At 45.7% G+C, this 14,052-nt stretch overlaps 1 protein-coding gene across 1 annotated transcript; it reads left to right on the top strand.

Annotated features, from left to right (window-relative positions):
• Positions 1 to 154: 154 nt before the first annotated feature.
• Positions 155 to 3,921, top strand: IRF2BPL (interferon regulatory factor 2 binding protein like). The gene has a single exon (XM_026664373.2). It carries the CDS (start codon positions 983 to 985, stop codon positions 3,146 to 3,148), a length of 2,166 nt encoding a protein of 721 aa, XP_026520158.1. The 5' UTR covers positions 155 to 982; the 3' UTR covers positions 3,149 to 3,921.
• The last annotated feature ends 10,131 nt before the right edge of the window (positions 3,922 to 14,052 follow it).

Here is a 14,052-nt window from a genome sequence, read left to right as displayed (position 1 = left end):
GAGAGAGAGAGAGAGAGAATATCTCCTTGGTTTCCAAGAGGCAGCTCTCCTTGCTTCAGCTGTTGTACACATGGGGGGAAGGGAAGGAGGAAATGGGCAGAGTGCCGAGCCTGCGCAGTAGCCATGGAACAGTGGGCTCCCCTCCTTTCACCCAGAGGAAGGAGTGGGGGGGAGAAGAAGCTGGTGAGTCGGTCACTCAGTCAGTGCGAGAAAGGGGAACAAGCAAAAGCAGGGGAGGAAAACGGGGAGGGAGGGAGGGAGCGCGCGGGCAAGCTCCCCGCCGTGACGTGAGCGCTCCACCCAGGTGGCATCTGAACCGAGTCGCGAGAAGCGGATGGAGCGCCGTGCGAGGAGGGGCAGAGCGGCGCTTGGAAGACTCGGCAGCAGCCGTCCAGAGTGACTCTCGGGCTTCCCCCACGCCGCATGCCGAGGGGCTCTCGAGGATGTAAGTCGACCCGGCAGCCCTGCTGCTTGTCATGATGCCGCCACCGCCGCCAACCTGAGGCGCACCCACTTCCCGGAGCGGTCTGAGCGCCCGCGCGCTGTTGTGTGGGGTGTCCCCTCACCCTCTCACCTTCTACCCACCTCTCCACGCCGTTGGGAAAGTGGTCCGCTTGGGGTCAAGCAGCAGGTAGCAGGCTCCTCTCAGCCCCCCGCCTTCCTCCTCCTCCTCCTCCTCCCTGCCTTTCCCCACACCACCTCTCCCCCCCGCATCCTACACCGCGAGAGGAGGAGGAGGAGGAGGAGAAGGAGAGGCGAAGGGAGGGGGAAGAACAGCCGCTGCTTACAGGCGCCGTCGGAAGAAGTGCCGGGAAGTGGCTGAAGAAGCGGCCGGGGGACCCACCCGAGGACCCTTGGAAGAGCTTCCCGCTTGGGCAGGTAAAAGGCAAGCAAGGAAGAAGGAAGCCTGGAAGATTCCCCCTCAGGGTGGCAGGAGGCGGCAGCGACCGAGGCCAGAGAAGAGCCCCTTCGCCGGGCAGCCATGTCGGCGGCGCAGGTGTCGTCCTCGCGGCGGCAGTCCTGCTACCTGTGCGACCTGCCTCGCATGCCCTGGGCCATGATTTGGGATTTCAGCGAGCCCGTCTGCCGGGGCTGCGTCAACTACGAGGGCGCCGACCGCATCGAGTTTGTCATCGAGACCGCTCGGCAGCTCAAGCGGGCTCACGGCTGCTTCCAGGACGGCCGCTCGCCAGGACCGCCGCCTCCGGTGGGCGTCAAAGCCGTCGCGCTGTCTGCCAAGGAAGCGGCGGCGGCGGCAGCAGCGGCGGCGGCGGCTGCCGTTCAGGGGCTTAACCATGTGGACGCCTCCTCCTCGAAAGCACCCTCGGGCCTAGAGCGCTACGGCCTTAGCGAGCAACGAGGCCGCTTCGAGTACCCGCCGCCGCCACCTCCAGGCAGCCTGAGTGGAAGCCATGCGGGCCGCCTCCCCAACGGCCTTGGCGGACCCAATGGTTTCCCCAAGGCGCCGGATGACGGGCCGCCCGAGCTGAATCGCCAGAGCCCCAACTCTTCTTCCTCCTCATCCTCCAGGCGAGGAGCTCACGGTGGGCTGGTGAGTGGTCTCCCTTCTGGCAGCAGCGGGGCCCAGATGAACGTGCCACCCAACCTCTTGCCCCAGACGCTGCTCAACGGGCCGGCCGTTTCTGGGGTGGCACTGCCCCCTCCACGAGGTCCCCCGGCTTCATCCTCCTCTTCCTCTTCGTCCTCGTCCTCCTCGACTTCTTCCTCAGGGGACCCGTGTGGGAAGAGGCCAGGCTCTGTGTCAAGCAGCGGAGATCAAGAACGGGAGCTAAAGGAGAAGCAGCGCAATGCTGAGGCACTGGCAGAGCTGAGCGAGAGCCTCCGCAATCGTGCCGAGGAGTGGGCCAGCAAGCCAAAGCTGGTACGTGAAACACTGCTGACCTTGGCTGGTTGCACACCCTATGAAGTGCGATTCAAGAAGGACCATGCACTGCTGGGCCGCGTCTTTGCCTTTGATGCTGTCTCTAAGCCTGGACTGGACTATGAGCTAAAGCTGTTCATCGAATATCCTAGTGGCTCCGGTACAGTGTTTTCCAGTGCCTCAGGTGTGGCCAAGCAAATGTACCAAGACTGCATGAAAGACTTTGGCCGTGGCCTCTCCTCAGGCTTCAAGTACCTCGAATATGAGAAGAAGCATGGTTCAGGGGATTGGCGTCTCCTGGGTGACCTCCTGCCAGAGTCAGTGCGCTTCTTCAAAGAGATGGTGGGTGCTGATATGCTACCCCAGCCCTACCTTGATGCTTCCTGCCCGATGCTGCCCACTACTCTTATCACATTACCCCGGGTCCCTACCTCCTCCTCTAGTGCGGGATCAGGTGGGCCAGCCTCTAGCCGTGGCCCTGGTGGGGGAAGTAGCAGTGCAGGCAGCAGTGGTGGCCTGCGCAAGAGGAAGGCCTCTCCAGAGCCATCGGACTCTGCATCGGAGGGTAGCCTCAAGTTGAGTGATGAGCAGCAGCGACAGCAGTGGATGGCTAGCCAGAGTGAGGCACTCAAGCTTACCATGACTGCAGGTGGCTTTGGTGGAGTGCCACCACCTCCACCACCCTTGGGACCTCATTCCAACCGGACCACTCCACCTGAATCAGCCCCACAGAATGGACAGTCGCCCATGGCTGCACTCATGTCAGTGGCTGATACCCTGGGCAATGCCCATTCACCCAAGGATGGCAGTTCTGTGCACTCGACCACCTCAACCCGGAGAAACAGCAGCAGCCCAGTGTCCCCTGCCTCTGTACCAGGCCAACGTCGCCTGGCTTCCCGCAATGGGGATCTGAACTTGCAAGTAGCCCCTCCACCTCCCAACACTCACCCTGGCATGGACCAAGTGCACCCCCAAAACATTCCAGACTCGCCCATGGCCACTAGTGGACCCCTGTGCTGCACCATTTGCCACGAACGCTTGGAAGACACACATTTTGTGCAATGCCCTTCGGTGCCCAGTCACAAGTTCTGCTTCCCTTGTTCTCGGGAGAGTATCAAGGCTCAGGGGGCAACTGGTGAAGTCTATTGCCCCAGTGGAGAGAAATGCCCTTTAGTAGGTTCCAACGTACCTTGGGCATTTATGCAGGGGGAAATTGCGACCATTTTAGCTGGAGATGTGAAAGTGAAAAAGGAGAGAGACCCTTGAAATCATAACAGCAAATCCAATGCTGTTTAGCCATCTAAAGATGTAGAATTGTGAATATTCAAAATACATGGGACAATACTACAAAAGTTTAGTCTTATGTATAGATCTTATTTTCGTCGTATGTTTCTATATTTTGAAACAAAGGTATGTACCCTTCTTCATTTGAAGGATAGAGCTGTTCTTTTTTGTTTTGTTTTGTTAAAACAGAATATAATATTGTTTGGTCACCATATAATACCTGTTTCTCATTTCCTTGACAGTGTGTTGGCTAGGTACATGGTTAAATAACCTTTAGCAATTACCTGCTGCTGGTGTGTATTTTTGTAAATGTATGCACTTCTCTAAAAGAAAAAGAAAATATCCCTTTTCGTTTGCCAGGGCCAGTGTCATGCCTAAAAAATGCTACAAAGATGGTGACAACTTATGTTTTACAACCCCAGAATGTTAGTATTTCACTTTTTCTTTTCTTTCCTGTTTTTGTTTCTTTTTATTCTTTTGCAACATGGTAGGATAAACATAGGAGAGACTTTTTTGTTGCAGCTTTGTAAAGTTTCATTTTTTCTATTGATTGGAGAAATTTAAATCATATTTTTGTTTTGTTAATTGTTTTTGTTTTGGCTTTATTGATGCACGGAAGCTTTTTAACACTAGAGCAAAATTGCTGTAAATGGAAAACATGCTCTGTTTGTCCTTTATACATTTCTGTAGTTAACAGAACACTGTAATGTGCCTTGGAGCTTAGTAAATTGTAATAAATTCAATTGATATTAATAGTTCCTGAGTAAGGGGTTTTTTTTTGTCCAGTGCATAAACAACAGAAAGGACAAAATGTGCTGACCTTAATTCTGCCACAGGTCTCTAACTTATTCTGTGCCATTTGTACACACACAAGAGAGAATGATACTATTGAGCTTATCTAGACATTGGCACTGTGCCTACTTACATTTCACCTTTTAATATTACAGGACAGCTGCTGACTAAGCATTTTCTTGTTCTCTCTCTCTCTCTCTCTCTCTTCCTGTCATTTCCCCTTTTAATTCTACAGCTGTAAGGATTTGTTATATAGAGGCTTTTAAAAAAAGAGATGCACAGGGAGATAACATCCTCCCTGGGTTTATTCAGAAAGTATGGAGCAGGATTTATCTTCATTTGCTGTTTAAGTCTGCAGTCATGTATGCTTCTCTGGAGTAAGCTCCATGACACAAGTTAGGGATTACTTCTGAAGAAACAGGCACTAAATTGGATTGCAATTTGTTAAGGTCTTTTTCATACAAAAAACATGTACCTGAAGACTATGGGTTTTTGACACTAAATCTGTACCTGAAGACTATGGATTTTTGACACTAAATCTATGTCCAGTTCTAAATCTATATTTTAGTGAACATATTTAAGATTAGTGATATTTAAGATTAGATTGTGTAAGAAATCATCCAGTTATTTTTGCAATTGATAATAACCAAATCTTATTTGGGGAGGGAGATTAGAGAGGGTCCAGATTAAAACAGCATGTACATACACATCTTTTCATCTTAAAAAGATAGATTTCCTTACATGCAGTATAGAATGTCAATTGTTGCCTCCTCCCCCCCTAAAATAGTTACTAATTGCAGAGTGATTAGACTGAACTATATTCCTCCTGGCAGTGGTTGGATGCAATTATTCTTTTTATTACATTTGCAGAAGTGACATTTGCATTTTCATGAGATCTGGGTGTGGTAAAATGCCTGCTAGTTGATCAGATCAACAGGGAGAAAAAATCAACACACAGGCCTCTCTGGCTGGAAATGCAAACAAACAGCACATTGTTGATGTTTCAATGCTTTTGTAGTATGAATGAAGAGGTGGCCCCAGTCCATTGTACTACAGGTTACCAGCAGCCAGTAGCATTTACACATTTGGCCCATTGAAAAACAGATGGGAGGAGGGATTTTAAAACAGCCCTCTTGGCCTTTGGGCTTGTATTTGGTGTGAGTACTACAGTTTCTATTCAGGATGGGAGTGTAAATAAAGCTACGTATTTTAAGGTGCTATGCGTCTAGATTTCAACAGCTACGTATCTACACTATTTCGAGATTTGCTTTTCAGTACCATAATACAGGCTGCAGTTTGGAATGAATACATGTACAATACACATTTTTTGTTTTTAAAATAAAGTTCTTTAAGATGGTATCAGTTCATACTGATTCTATTTTATTGGAATTTACAGAATAAGAAAGTAGCCCAAGAGGCAATACAAGCAATGTAACAATGCCATCCTGAATTTGCCTTTTAGGAATAAGCCCCCATTGATGTTATTTCTCAGAAAACATGCATCAGACTTTAAACTTTTGCTTGTATTGTGATGGTAGATAATGGATTAGATGATTTTCAAAATCCCTTTCAATTCTTACTGTTTATTACTTTATGGATATAACACAAATAGTTTTGAGGGAAATATATAATTAAGTGCATTGTAGCAAATGCTCTACAAAGATCCTTGCAGGTTTCCCTATTTAAAACTATTTTTCAAAATAATCTGGTTTATCCCTCAATCATGCTTCTGTTGACAAAATTGTCAAAGAGACTGGCATATGTGAGAAAGAAGATTGCAATGCATTGTGTCACTGTCACAAATTAAAATTAACCATAACTAGACAGCGTTTGTTGTATGAAGGTTTTCTGTAACCATGTGACTTTCCATTTCCTTTGATCCCATTAAGGAGCTAGTCACAGTGAATGAACCTTTTAAATGATTGCTGAAGCTTTTTAAACATTACATACAGATGACAGCATCAATGTGACCTATTCTATTCTCTGCTCTACTTTTCTATGAAATTCTGTTATTTGCTCTGAACTGTTTTCTTCCCATTTTGGAAGTTTTTTTAAAAAATTATTTTTAACATTTTATCTCTTTCTACAAGCTAAAGTGCTTTAGCATTTTTGACATACAAGATGTACACATACACTAGGAAAACATTTTAAAAAGTGGCAAATTCCGGAGCTAGGGAGTTCCTGAAAAACCCAACTCTGCAGTAAAGAGGGAAGGGCTAATCCCCCTTCCGCAGGAGGTGGTGGTTCAGGAGGTGTGGCCTTCTTAGTGATTCTCCCTAAAGCAAAAAGTAAAACAAAGCCACCCTTGAGTGAAACATGTTTAGCTGCATAGTTCTATAAACACTAGCTTGCCCCACGGATTTCCAAAATCTGTCTTCCACCATAACCCAGAAATTCTTTTCATTTAAGGTTTCTTCTGCCTTTTGTTTTAAAGGGAAAATTGTTTCTATTTTAAGTTGGTGACTAAATTGCATGGAAATAGCAATTAGCAAGAGTCCTGACTGGCTACCTTTCTGCCCTGTCCCCTCCCCTGGCTCACAAGAGAGATGTTTATATTAGGCCTTGGTGAACTTTTTCTCTATGCCAAAGTGACACATCCTGTTGCTTTGAATTAGAAGATTGGCTTTGTCATTATTATGCTGACTCTGTCAAAGTTTCAACAGCAACACAGCTTCCTCTTTGGCTCCGAGCCACAATTCTCCCATTGCAGCCTGAAACTTGAAGCTACATCTCTCCTATCAAATAAGCAGTGATTGCCTTTCATTATCTTGTTATCTAAATCATCAAGGCTGGCTATAGGTTCATGGATGCCTTGGTGCACTGCAATGTTGGAGGCAATTTGGTCTAGTGTACCAGGCTAAAAACCAGATTTGAGTTCTAGTCCAATTTTAGGCATGAAAGCCTGCTGGGTGACTTTGGGCTAGTTGGGTCAGGCCAACTAACTTCACAGGCTTGTTGTTGGGATAATGATTAGGTATGTTCACCCCCTTGAGTTATTTATTAAATCAATAAAGGCAGGATAGGAGGAGAGGAAAGACAGGAATCCTCTAAATACTAAGTTGTATTTAAGTTCAAAGAAGCTCCCTCCTATCTTCCCTTCCTCCCTCGCCAAGAATTGCTACATGCCTAGCGGAAGGGGAGGGGGGTTCACAGTTTATTTGCTTTTGTTGCAGTTCTGCTTTTCAGGAAGGCTTTGGCTAACTCCATCATAGGAGGGTTCCATAGTTCGACTTCTAGATTGGACATCCTTCACAACGCACGAGGTCGGCTCGTATCTGTTTGTAACCAAGTCCAAAAAGCATTCCAAGCCAAAGTCTTCCCCTTCCCACACCCAATAAAAAGAGGGGGGGGAAAGAGATTACGTGTTTGTAACCAGATGGGTCAAAGCTAATCTTACCGATTGCACGGGCTGCCCTCCTCTCCGTGCGCGCGCGATGCAAGGACGTTAGGGTGCAGATTCACCCCCTACATCTGCACTCCCCTCTTTGGCTCTCAGGAGCCAGCCCCCCCACCCACCCCCGGGAGGGGTCTTCGCACCTTCTCATTCAGGCACTCAACCAAAAGGGAGAAATCGGCCCCAAAGCGCAGATGCACACACAGAAAAAAAAAAGTTGGCGGAAACAGCTACTAGAGTCCCTGAGGGCACATTTTCAGAAAGGCTAAAATTGTATTTCATAGAAGAGGGTAGAACTGTGATTGATGGTTGTACTCTTGCACAACTCGGTGTTTTCCAGAGCTCTTGGTTGTGCGAGCCAAACTAAAATGCGCATGTCTCCGATTTTGAGGCGTTGCCAAATGGGCGATGCAGCAGCCTTGCCGTTCATTTGCATGCCCATTGCGACCTTTTGGAGGAAGCTGGCGCCGGATCAAAAAAAGCCTCCCCTTTATCCAAATTGCGCATTCCTTCCTCCCGCAGTAGTTTCCCCAAACACGCTGGCTCTTGTCCTCCATTTTGGAAGAGACCGATTGCCCGGGGGGAGAAAGAAAGAAAGAAAGACGCCCTTTACAAAAACCGAAATTCAGTCTGGATGGGATTTCTGTCTTCCGCCTCCCCTCCCTAACAAGAGCGGTGAGGTCGAGCCCCAGAGCTGGCCGCCATCCCTCCCAGACCCGCTAAAACGCCTGGAGCTGGTTTAGGTCGCTTTGTTTTCAAGCTCCAAAAAGCAACGGGAGCCTCATTTTGCTCCGACGTTGCTTTGACAAGGCGGGCGGGGAAAAAAAAGAACAGGGAAGCGAATTCCACCCCGATCAGTCCTGATTTTGGCTGCTTTTTAGCTCAACCGAGCTTGCGAGGGGTGGCCTAGGACAGGGGTCTCCAACTTTGGCCACTTTAAGCTTGGAGGACTTCAACGTCCAGAACTGGCTGGGGAATTCTGGGAGTTGAAGTCCTCCAGGCTTAAAGTGGCCAAAGTTGGAGACCCCCTGGGGCCTCCGGACACATGGTATTAACGCCACCAGACGGAGCCCCTGGACTAGACAGACACGTGACCCCCGCCCGGCCTCCAGCCACCCACGGGAGGGTTCGGAACGGGGACACGGCAGAGCGTCTGCACGGCTGGTTGGAGCCCAGCGGAATTCCACGCTGTCCCTCTTGTACCCGCCCCGCCTCAGGCTTCTGTTGGTGGGACGGGAAAAAGGCCGATGGCGCACAGCCACTCTATTGTTCCAGGCTAGGCTTGGTTTGCAAAGAAAAAAAAGGAGGGGGCAGAATAGTAGCCCGCGTCGGGATTCACTTTGGATCCGTTTCTGCCTTTTCCCGTAGTTAGGGTCCTGCAGTTAGGCTCAGCTGCAGATAGAGGGTGGGTGGGTGGGGGACAGTTGTATGCAATATATCGGAAAGGGATTTTTTTCCCCTTCCTGTGGTTTGCGGGGTGTGGGGTGGAAGGGGGGGAGAAGAACGTTTGGAAAATTTAACAGCCTGGCCCTGCCTTTGCAAGGGAGCAAAAAAACAAACAAGCAAACTAGTGGATGCAGATGCGGTTTGCTGAGCAGAGGCCCTTGATCTGGGTAAATTCTCCCTGCTTACAGAGCACAAGCCCTTGATTCCTTGTCTAACTGACTTGCATCGGGGCAAAGCAGGGCTTGAAGAAGCCGCATGTTTGACAAAAGGCCACTCAGTTGAGCCTGGAACATTCTGAGGTGGCTTGGTTCTCTTGGCTGACTTGATCAACCTTTTCATGCTTAGCCAAGCAGGAGGAGAGAGGGTGAATTTTGTGTGTGTGTGAAGGCTTTCTTCTGTGGGCCCTACTGGAACGGAGCTGCAAAATCCAGATGATCCAAGTTTATATTTGCGCATCTCAGTGATACCATCTAGTGGACGTATGGATTTTTTGCAGCTTTGATCTACTTAAGACTTCCAAGCAAGACAATCTGTCTTTTCCCCAAATATTCATAGGTTCATTTGATCTGGATTTCGATGGCGTGTAAAACTTTGTGGCATGTACTTATATTAGTCAACTGTTGAGGCTTCCTACTTGAAGTCAGTTGTACAAAGACCATCATTCTCAGGAAGAAGGCAGCATAGTTCAGAACTTAGTTCTCCTGAATGATCATATGACAAATCTCCCCAACAAAAATGCAGAACGAAACTGGTTTAAGCCTCACAATCTTATGCATGTTTACTCAAGAATAAGTTCCATTGTATTCTGTGAAAATTACTTAGAGGTAAGCAGGGAATTAAAGTTTTGTAACACAATCTCTGGGGGGAAAATGAACATAAACCTCATATTCTTAAGTGTGTGTGTACATATCTTACGGGGAGCTTTAACTGGATTCAACCGAGGGTGGGATTCTACTGGTTTGGACTGGTTCAGGGAAACCGGATGTTAGGAGTCTCCATGCGGTCCATTTTTGATGGAGGTAAGCGCATGGTCCGTGCAGAGGCTACGAGAGGGGGAAAAACGGGCCTTCTGGAAGCCTGGAAACGACTTGTTTCTGGCTTCCAGAAAGTCCAGAGGCCAGGGGAGGCTGTTTTCGCCCTCCCAGAAAAACTGGAAGTGGCAAAATGGGCCTATTTCTGGCTTCTGGTGGGCTTCCAGAGGCTGGAGAGGCTGTTTTTGCCCTCCCAGTGGCCTGGGGGAGGCCTCTGGATCTTTGAGAGGGTGAAAATTGCCTCCCAGGGCCTCTGGAGGCCCACCGGAAGCCAGAAACAGGAAGTTCCGGTAGGCCATGGCCACGCTCACCGAGCAACCGGGCAGCAAACCGGTTGCTGGGATTTTTGAATCCCACCCCTGGATTCAACCTCATCTAAAGTCATGATTTGTGAAATCACAATTTGTTGAATAATTTCACAGATAGTGCTAAGTATACATTAGTCTGAAACCAATAGTAGCTGGGTTGTACAACATGCTAAGTCAAATCTAAACATTTCATAACAGCTTAGGGTAGTAGGCCTATAGAACACACCTATGGCTTATGTAGCCCCATTTCCTGGGTTTGCACGACACCCTAAACCAAAGGATAGTTATCCCAACTGGAATTATGCATTGTGTTAGATTCAACTGTGACTGTGGTTCATTGTGTAGTCATGCCTTCCCATTTTTAAAATGATAGCCTATTATTTAAGACACATGAAAATCGTAAATTATGAAAACCATGCTTATTTGAAGTCATAGCTCACTTTATAAAGTACTTCATAATGTATGTATTTCTGGAATTATTGCTAGCATTTGTGGGACATGTAACCATCATACCAAAAAGAGGGAAAACAAAAGTCAAGATATATAAGGCAAAGTTAGATTGTCTTTGTTGTACAGTATTTCTCTCCCTGGCAGGTATTCTGTCCTCGGTGAGTTAAAAAAGTAAAGGTGATGGTATTCACATGAATGAAGCTCAGCCTTCTTGTTCCAGTTGATCAAAGGATGGTGACTACCATCTTGAACGTTTTACCCATCTTTCCAGCCTTCCACTTAGTTCTATTGTCTCAAGTAAAGGGCTGCCAAGTGCTCTTTCTGGCAAGACACCAGTCCCTTAACATCCCACTGTTAGATGAACAGGGGAATCATTGTTTCCTTATTTGCATGGACATTGGCCAAAACAGGTGAGGAACATCACACTGCATAGACAAGGCCTTCTTTAACTAGCTGTATCACTTCCATCTGAGAAGAAAATTGCACCAGTAGACACTGGAATTTTATGGCATAATCTTCTCACAGCTATTTTTGAACTCTGATCATGACTAATACAGGATTAGGATATGTCTCTTTATGACTCCCATTCCCAGAACTGGATAAATTTTACATTTAGTTAAGGACTTTGTTGAAATTTATGAAATCTGGTTTTAAGAAAATATATATTAGATTGCAGTCCAGCTTTCTATTAAGGTTAGGAAAGTATATGTAACTGAGATTAGGGTATACAATTCAGAAACCCATAGATTAGGAGTTTTTCAACAGCCCCTGGATTGTATCTGTGTTTTGCTACTGATCTTTTTAGTTTCAGACATTCCTTTTCATTTTAAGGTCTTTTTTTTAAAGCTGGGTAAATATTTTGTGATCTTTGAAACAAAAGAATTATAAATGTACGCAAATAAATGTGTGCCTTTTGAACTATTCCAGGCAGGCGAAAGTCAAAATATTTCATTCCAGATTTTCTGTGATGCGATTCCGATAACCTGCTGTCTGCAAAGTATGAAGAACACAGCTGGGAAGACCTTAGTCTGCATTTCAAGAATTCATTGACTCATTTCGGCTCTTCTAGAGCTGGCTATGTTGACACAACATGACACACCTTTATTAACTGATAGTAGCATTTTATAATTGGAGCCCAGTGGACAGGCAACCTAGTAAGATCAGTTGGATATTATATTCTTGCGGTTTATTTGGTGAGATTAACTGTATTGAACTGAAATGTGGAAAATGGTCTCTTTAGGTGAAATCTAAAACTTCGAAAAGCATGCCAGTTCCATTGTTATTTCTACCACCACCACCACCCTCTTCTTTTTTGTGGACTTTGGAAGAGCCAAACATTTATTAACACAAAGCCACCAGTTTTTATACTTGCATTTTTATACAGAAAAAGAACTTACGCTTTACAGGTTAGGGCTTGAAAATACCTCATAGTAAAAGCTCTGTCATTTTTGAAAATCTCTTCTGTCTGTCTACTCCATTTTTTGAGAAAAGAGGTGCAATTCAATGTGTTGTCTGGACAAGTTCAAGGAGCAAGTGTGATACCCAGATGCCTTATAAGCTATACACCATTTTTGGTGTGCTATCCAGATGCCTTATAAGCTATACACCAATTCGTACTATGTGCATCATAACACAATTTCTGCATCTTTTTGAATTAAGTCAAATATCCAATTAATGTTTTCTCAGGTCTAGGGCAAAGGTTGTTCGTTATATGTACAGAATCCCTTTTTTTCCATTCTGATTTTGAGTGGGCATTTGTTTTGTTTTGGCCCAATTTCTTAACCTTTCCGCTTTAGTCATGAAATGTGATATCTCCATTTTCATCCCATGATTGGGTGGCTTAATTATATGTCTCTGAAATACACTGAGTCATGAACCACTGAAAGCCCTAGGTTTTTTTTTAATGCTGTTTCCAAAATGAAATAAAGATGTGGAGAAAAGACCTTACATCAGAAGTAGATGATCTAGATTTGAGGGTGGCACATAACTTGGAACCTGATTTTATTTGGGTATGAAGCTAAATTCAGAAAGCATCTGCAAGAGAGCCCTAATTAGAATCATTTTTCACAACGTATTACAATTGCTACATGGGGGAGAAAAAAAAAGGTTGAAACAAGAAAAAAAAGAGAGGACTTAGAAAGAGTAGCAACTCTACCAACTCTCTATTTCGACCAGATCTACCGGTATTCTTGATGCAGACCCTGGTACCATCAATATCCTTGCAGAGATAGCAATATCTACCTAAATTTGGCTTACCTTAAACAGTAGGCAGGATCAGACATGCGTAGTTCTGGATTGTGGGAGATCATCAAGGGAACCTGAGGTTGGTGTAACTGGGAAGCTGAAGAAAACATTGGAAGAAGGCAGTGGCTATCCATTTTCATATTGTGGCTAAGAAAACCATGTCAAATCCTTGTATTAAGTCAGTGAGAATCCTGCTTGACTCAAGGGAATATCTACCTGCATTTATGCCCAGCCTTTGTGGATGACACCTAAGATAATGTGCCACCTACATAGAATAGCTGGGTTATGCTTGTTTAATGGCAGTGATTAATTTGCTTTACGATCTGAAGTTTAGGGGAGCAGGTCCTGTGGGCCCATGTTAATCAGCTTCAGTGATGATAGTTCCCTGTAGAAAAGATGCATAGGCAAATGGGCCCTCTATTTTTTACCAAGTTATATTCTGAAAGTTACGGCACTGAAAAAAGTGCCTTATTACCATTTTCCACACTTTTGACCATTGTAGAATCCCAGGGTCATGTGATTTACATTCAAATGCTTGACAACTGAGTCACATTTATGACAGTTGCAGTGTCCTGGAGTCGTGATTCCCCTTTTGTGACCTTCTGACAAGCAAAGTCAGTGGGGAGACCAGTTTCACTTACCAACCGTGTTACTAATATAACAACTGCAGTGATCCACTTCACAAATGTGGCAAGAAAAGTCGTAAAACAGGGCAAAACTCACATAACAAATTTCTCACTTAACAACATAAATTTTGGACTCAATCGTGGTCATAAGTTGAGGACTACCTGCAATGTGTGAGAAGGCGTTGCATACTGTAAGTTTTAGTAATTGAAGTAAATCCTTACAGTCAGTAATCTTTAATTCTAGGCTCCTTATCAGATCCAAATGTCAGATGTGTGTAGAAGACAAGGGGATGCATTGCTGACCCAACTTTTCCATTCATCCAAACTCCACATCTTGAATTGGGGACTCTGAAAACAGCATGTATCTATGTGTGGCTGAATGAGTGTACTTGTAGCCCATGATAAAATGGAGACTCCTGATTATTAAATCATGAAAAATGGAAGGTCAGCAGGTAAAGGTGTCAGTAATGGAACAGTTGAATGACTTGACAGTTTTATGCAGATGTACCAAAAGCTTTGCTGGCTGGGGAATTCTGGGAGTTGAAGTCCTCCAGGCTTAAAGCTGATAAGGTTGGAGATCCCTGGACTAGAAAGC

The sequence above is a fragment of the Notechis scutatus genome, chromosome 1, assembly GCF_049901735.1.
Source record: "Notechis scutatus isolate UNSWTSFEM ecotype Mainland chromosome 1, rNotScu1.2, whole genome shotgun sequence".
Classification (NCBI taxonomy): domain Eukaryota; kingdom Metazoa; phylum Chordata; class Lepidosauria; order Squamata; family Elapidae; genus Notechis; species Notechis scutatus.
The sequence above is the reverse complement of the archived record's forward strand: the minus strand, read 5'-3'. Positions and strand labels throughout refer to the sequence as shown.

What these genes read in the sequence shown, in the direction of transcription:
- IRF2BPL (XM_026664373.2), top strand. Translation starts at nt 983, where the DNA reads ATGTCGGCGGCGCAGGTGTCGTCCTCGCGGCGGCAGTCCTGCTACCTG.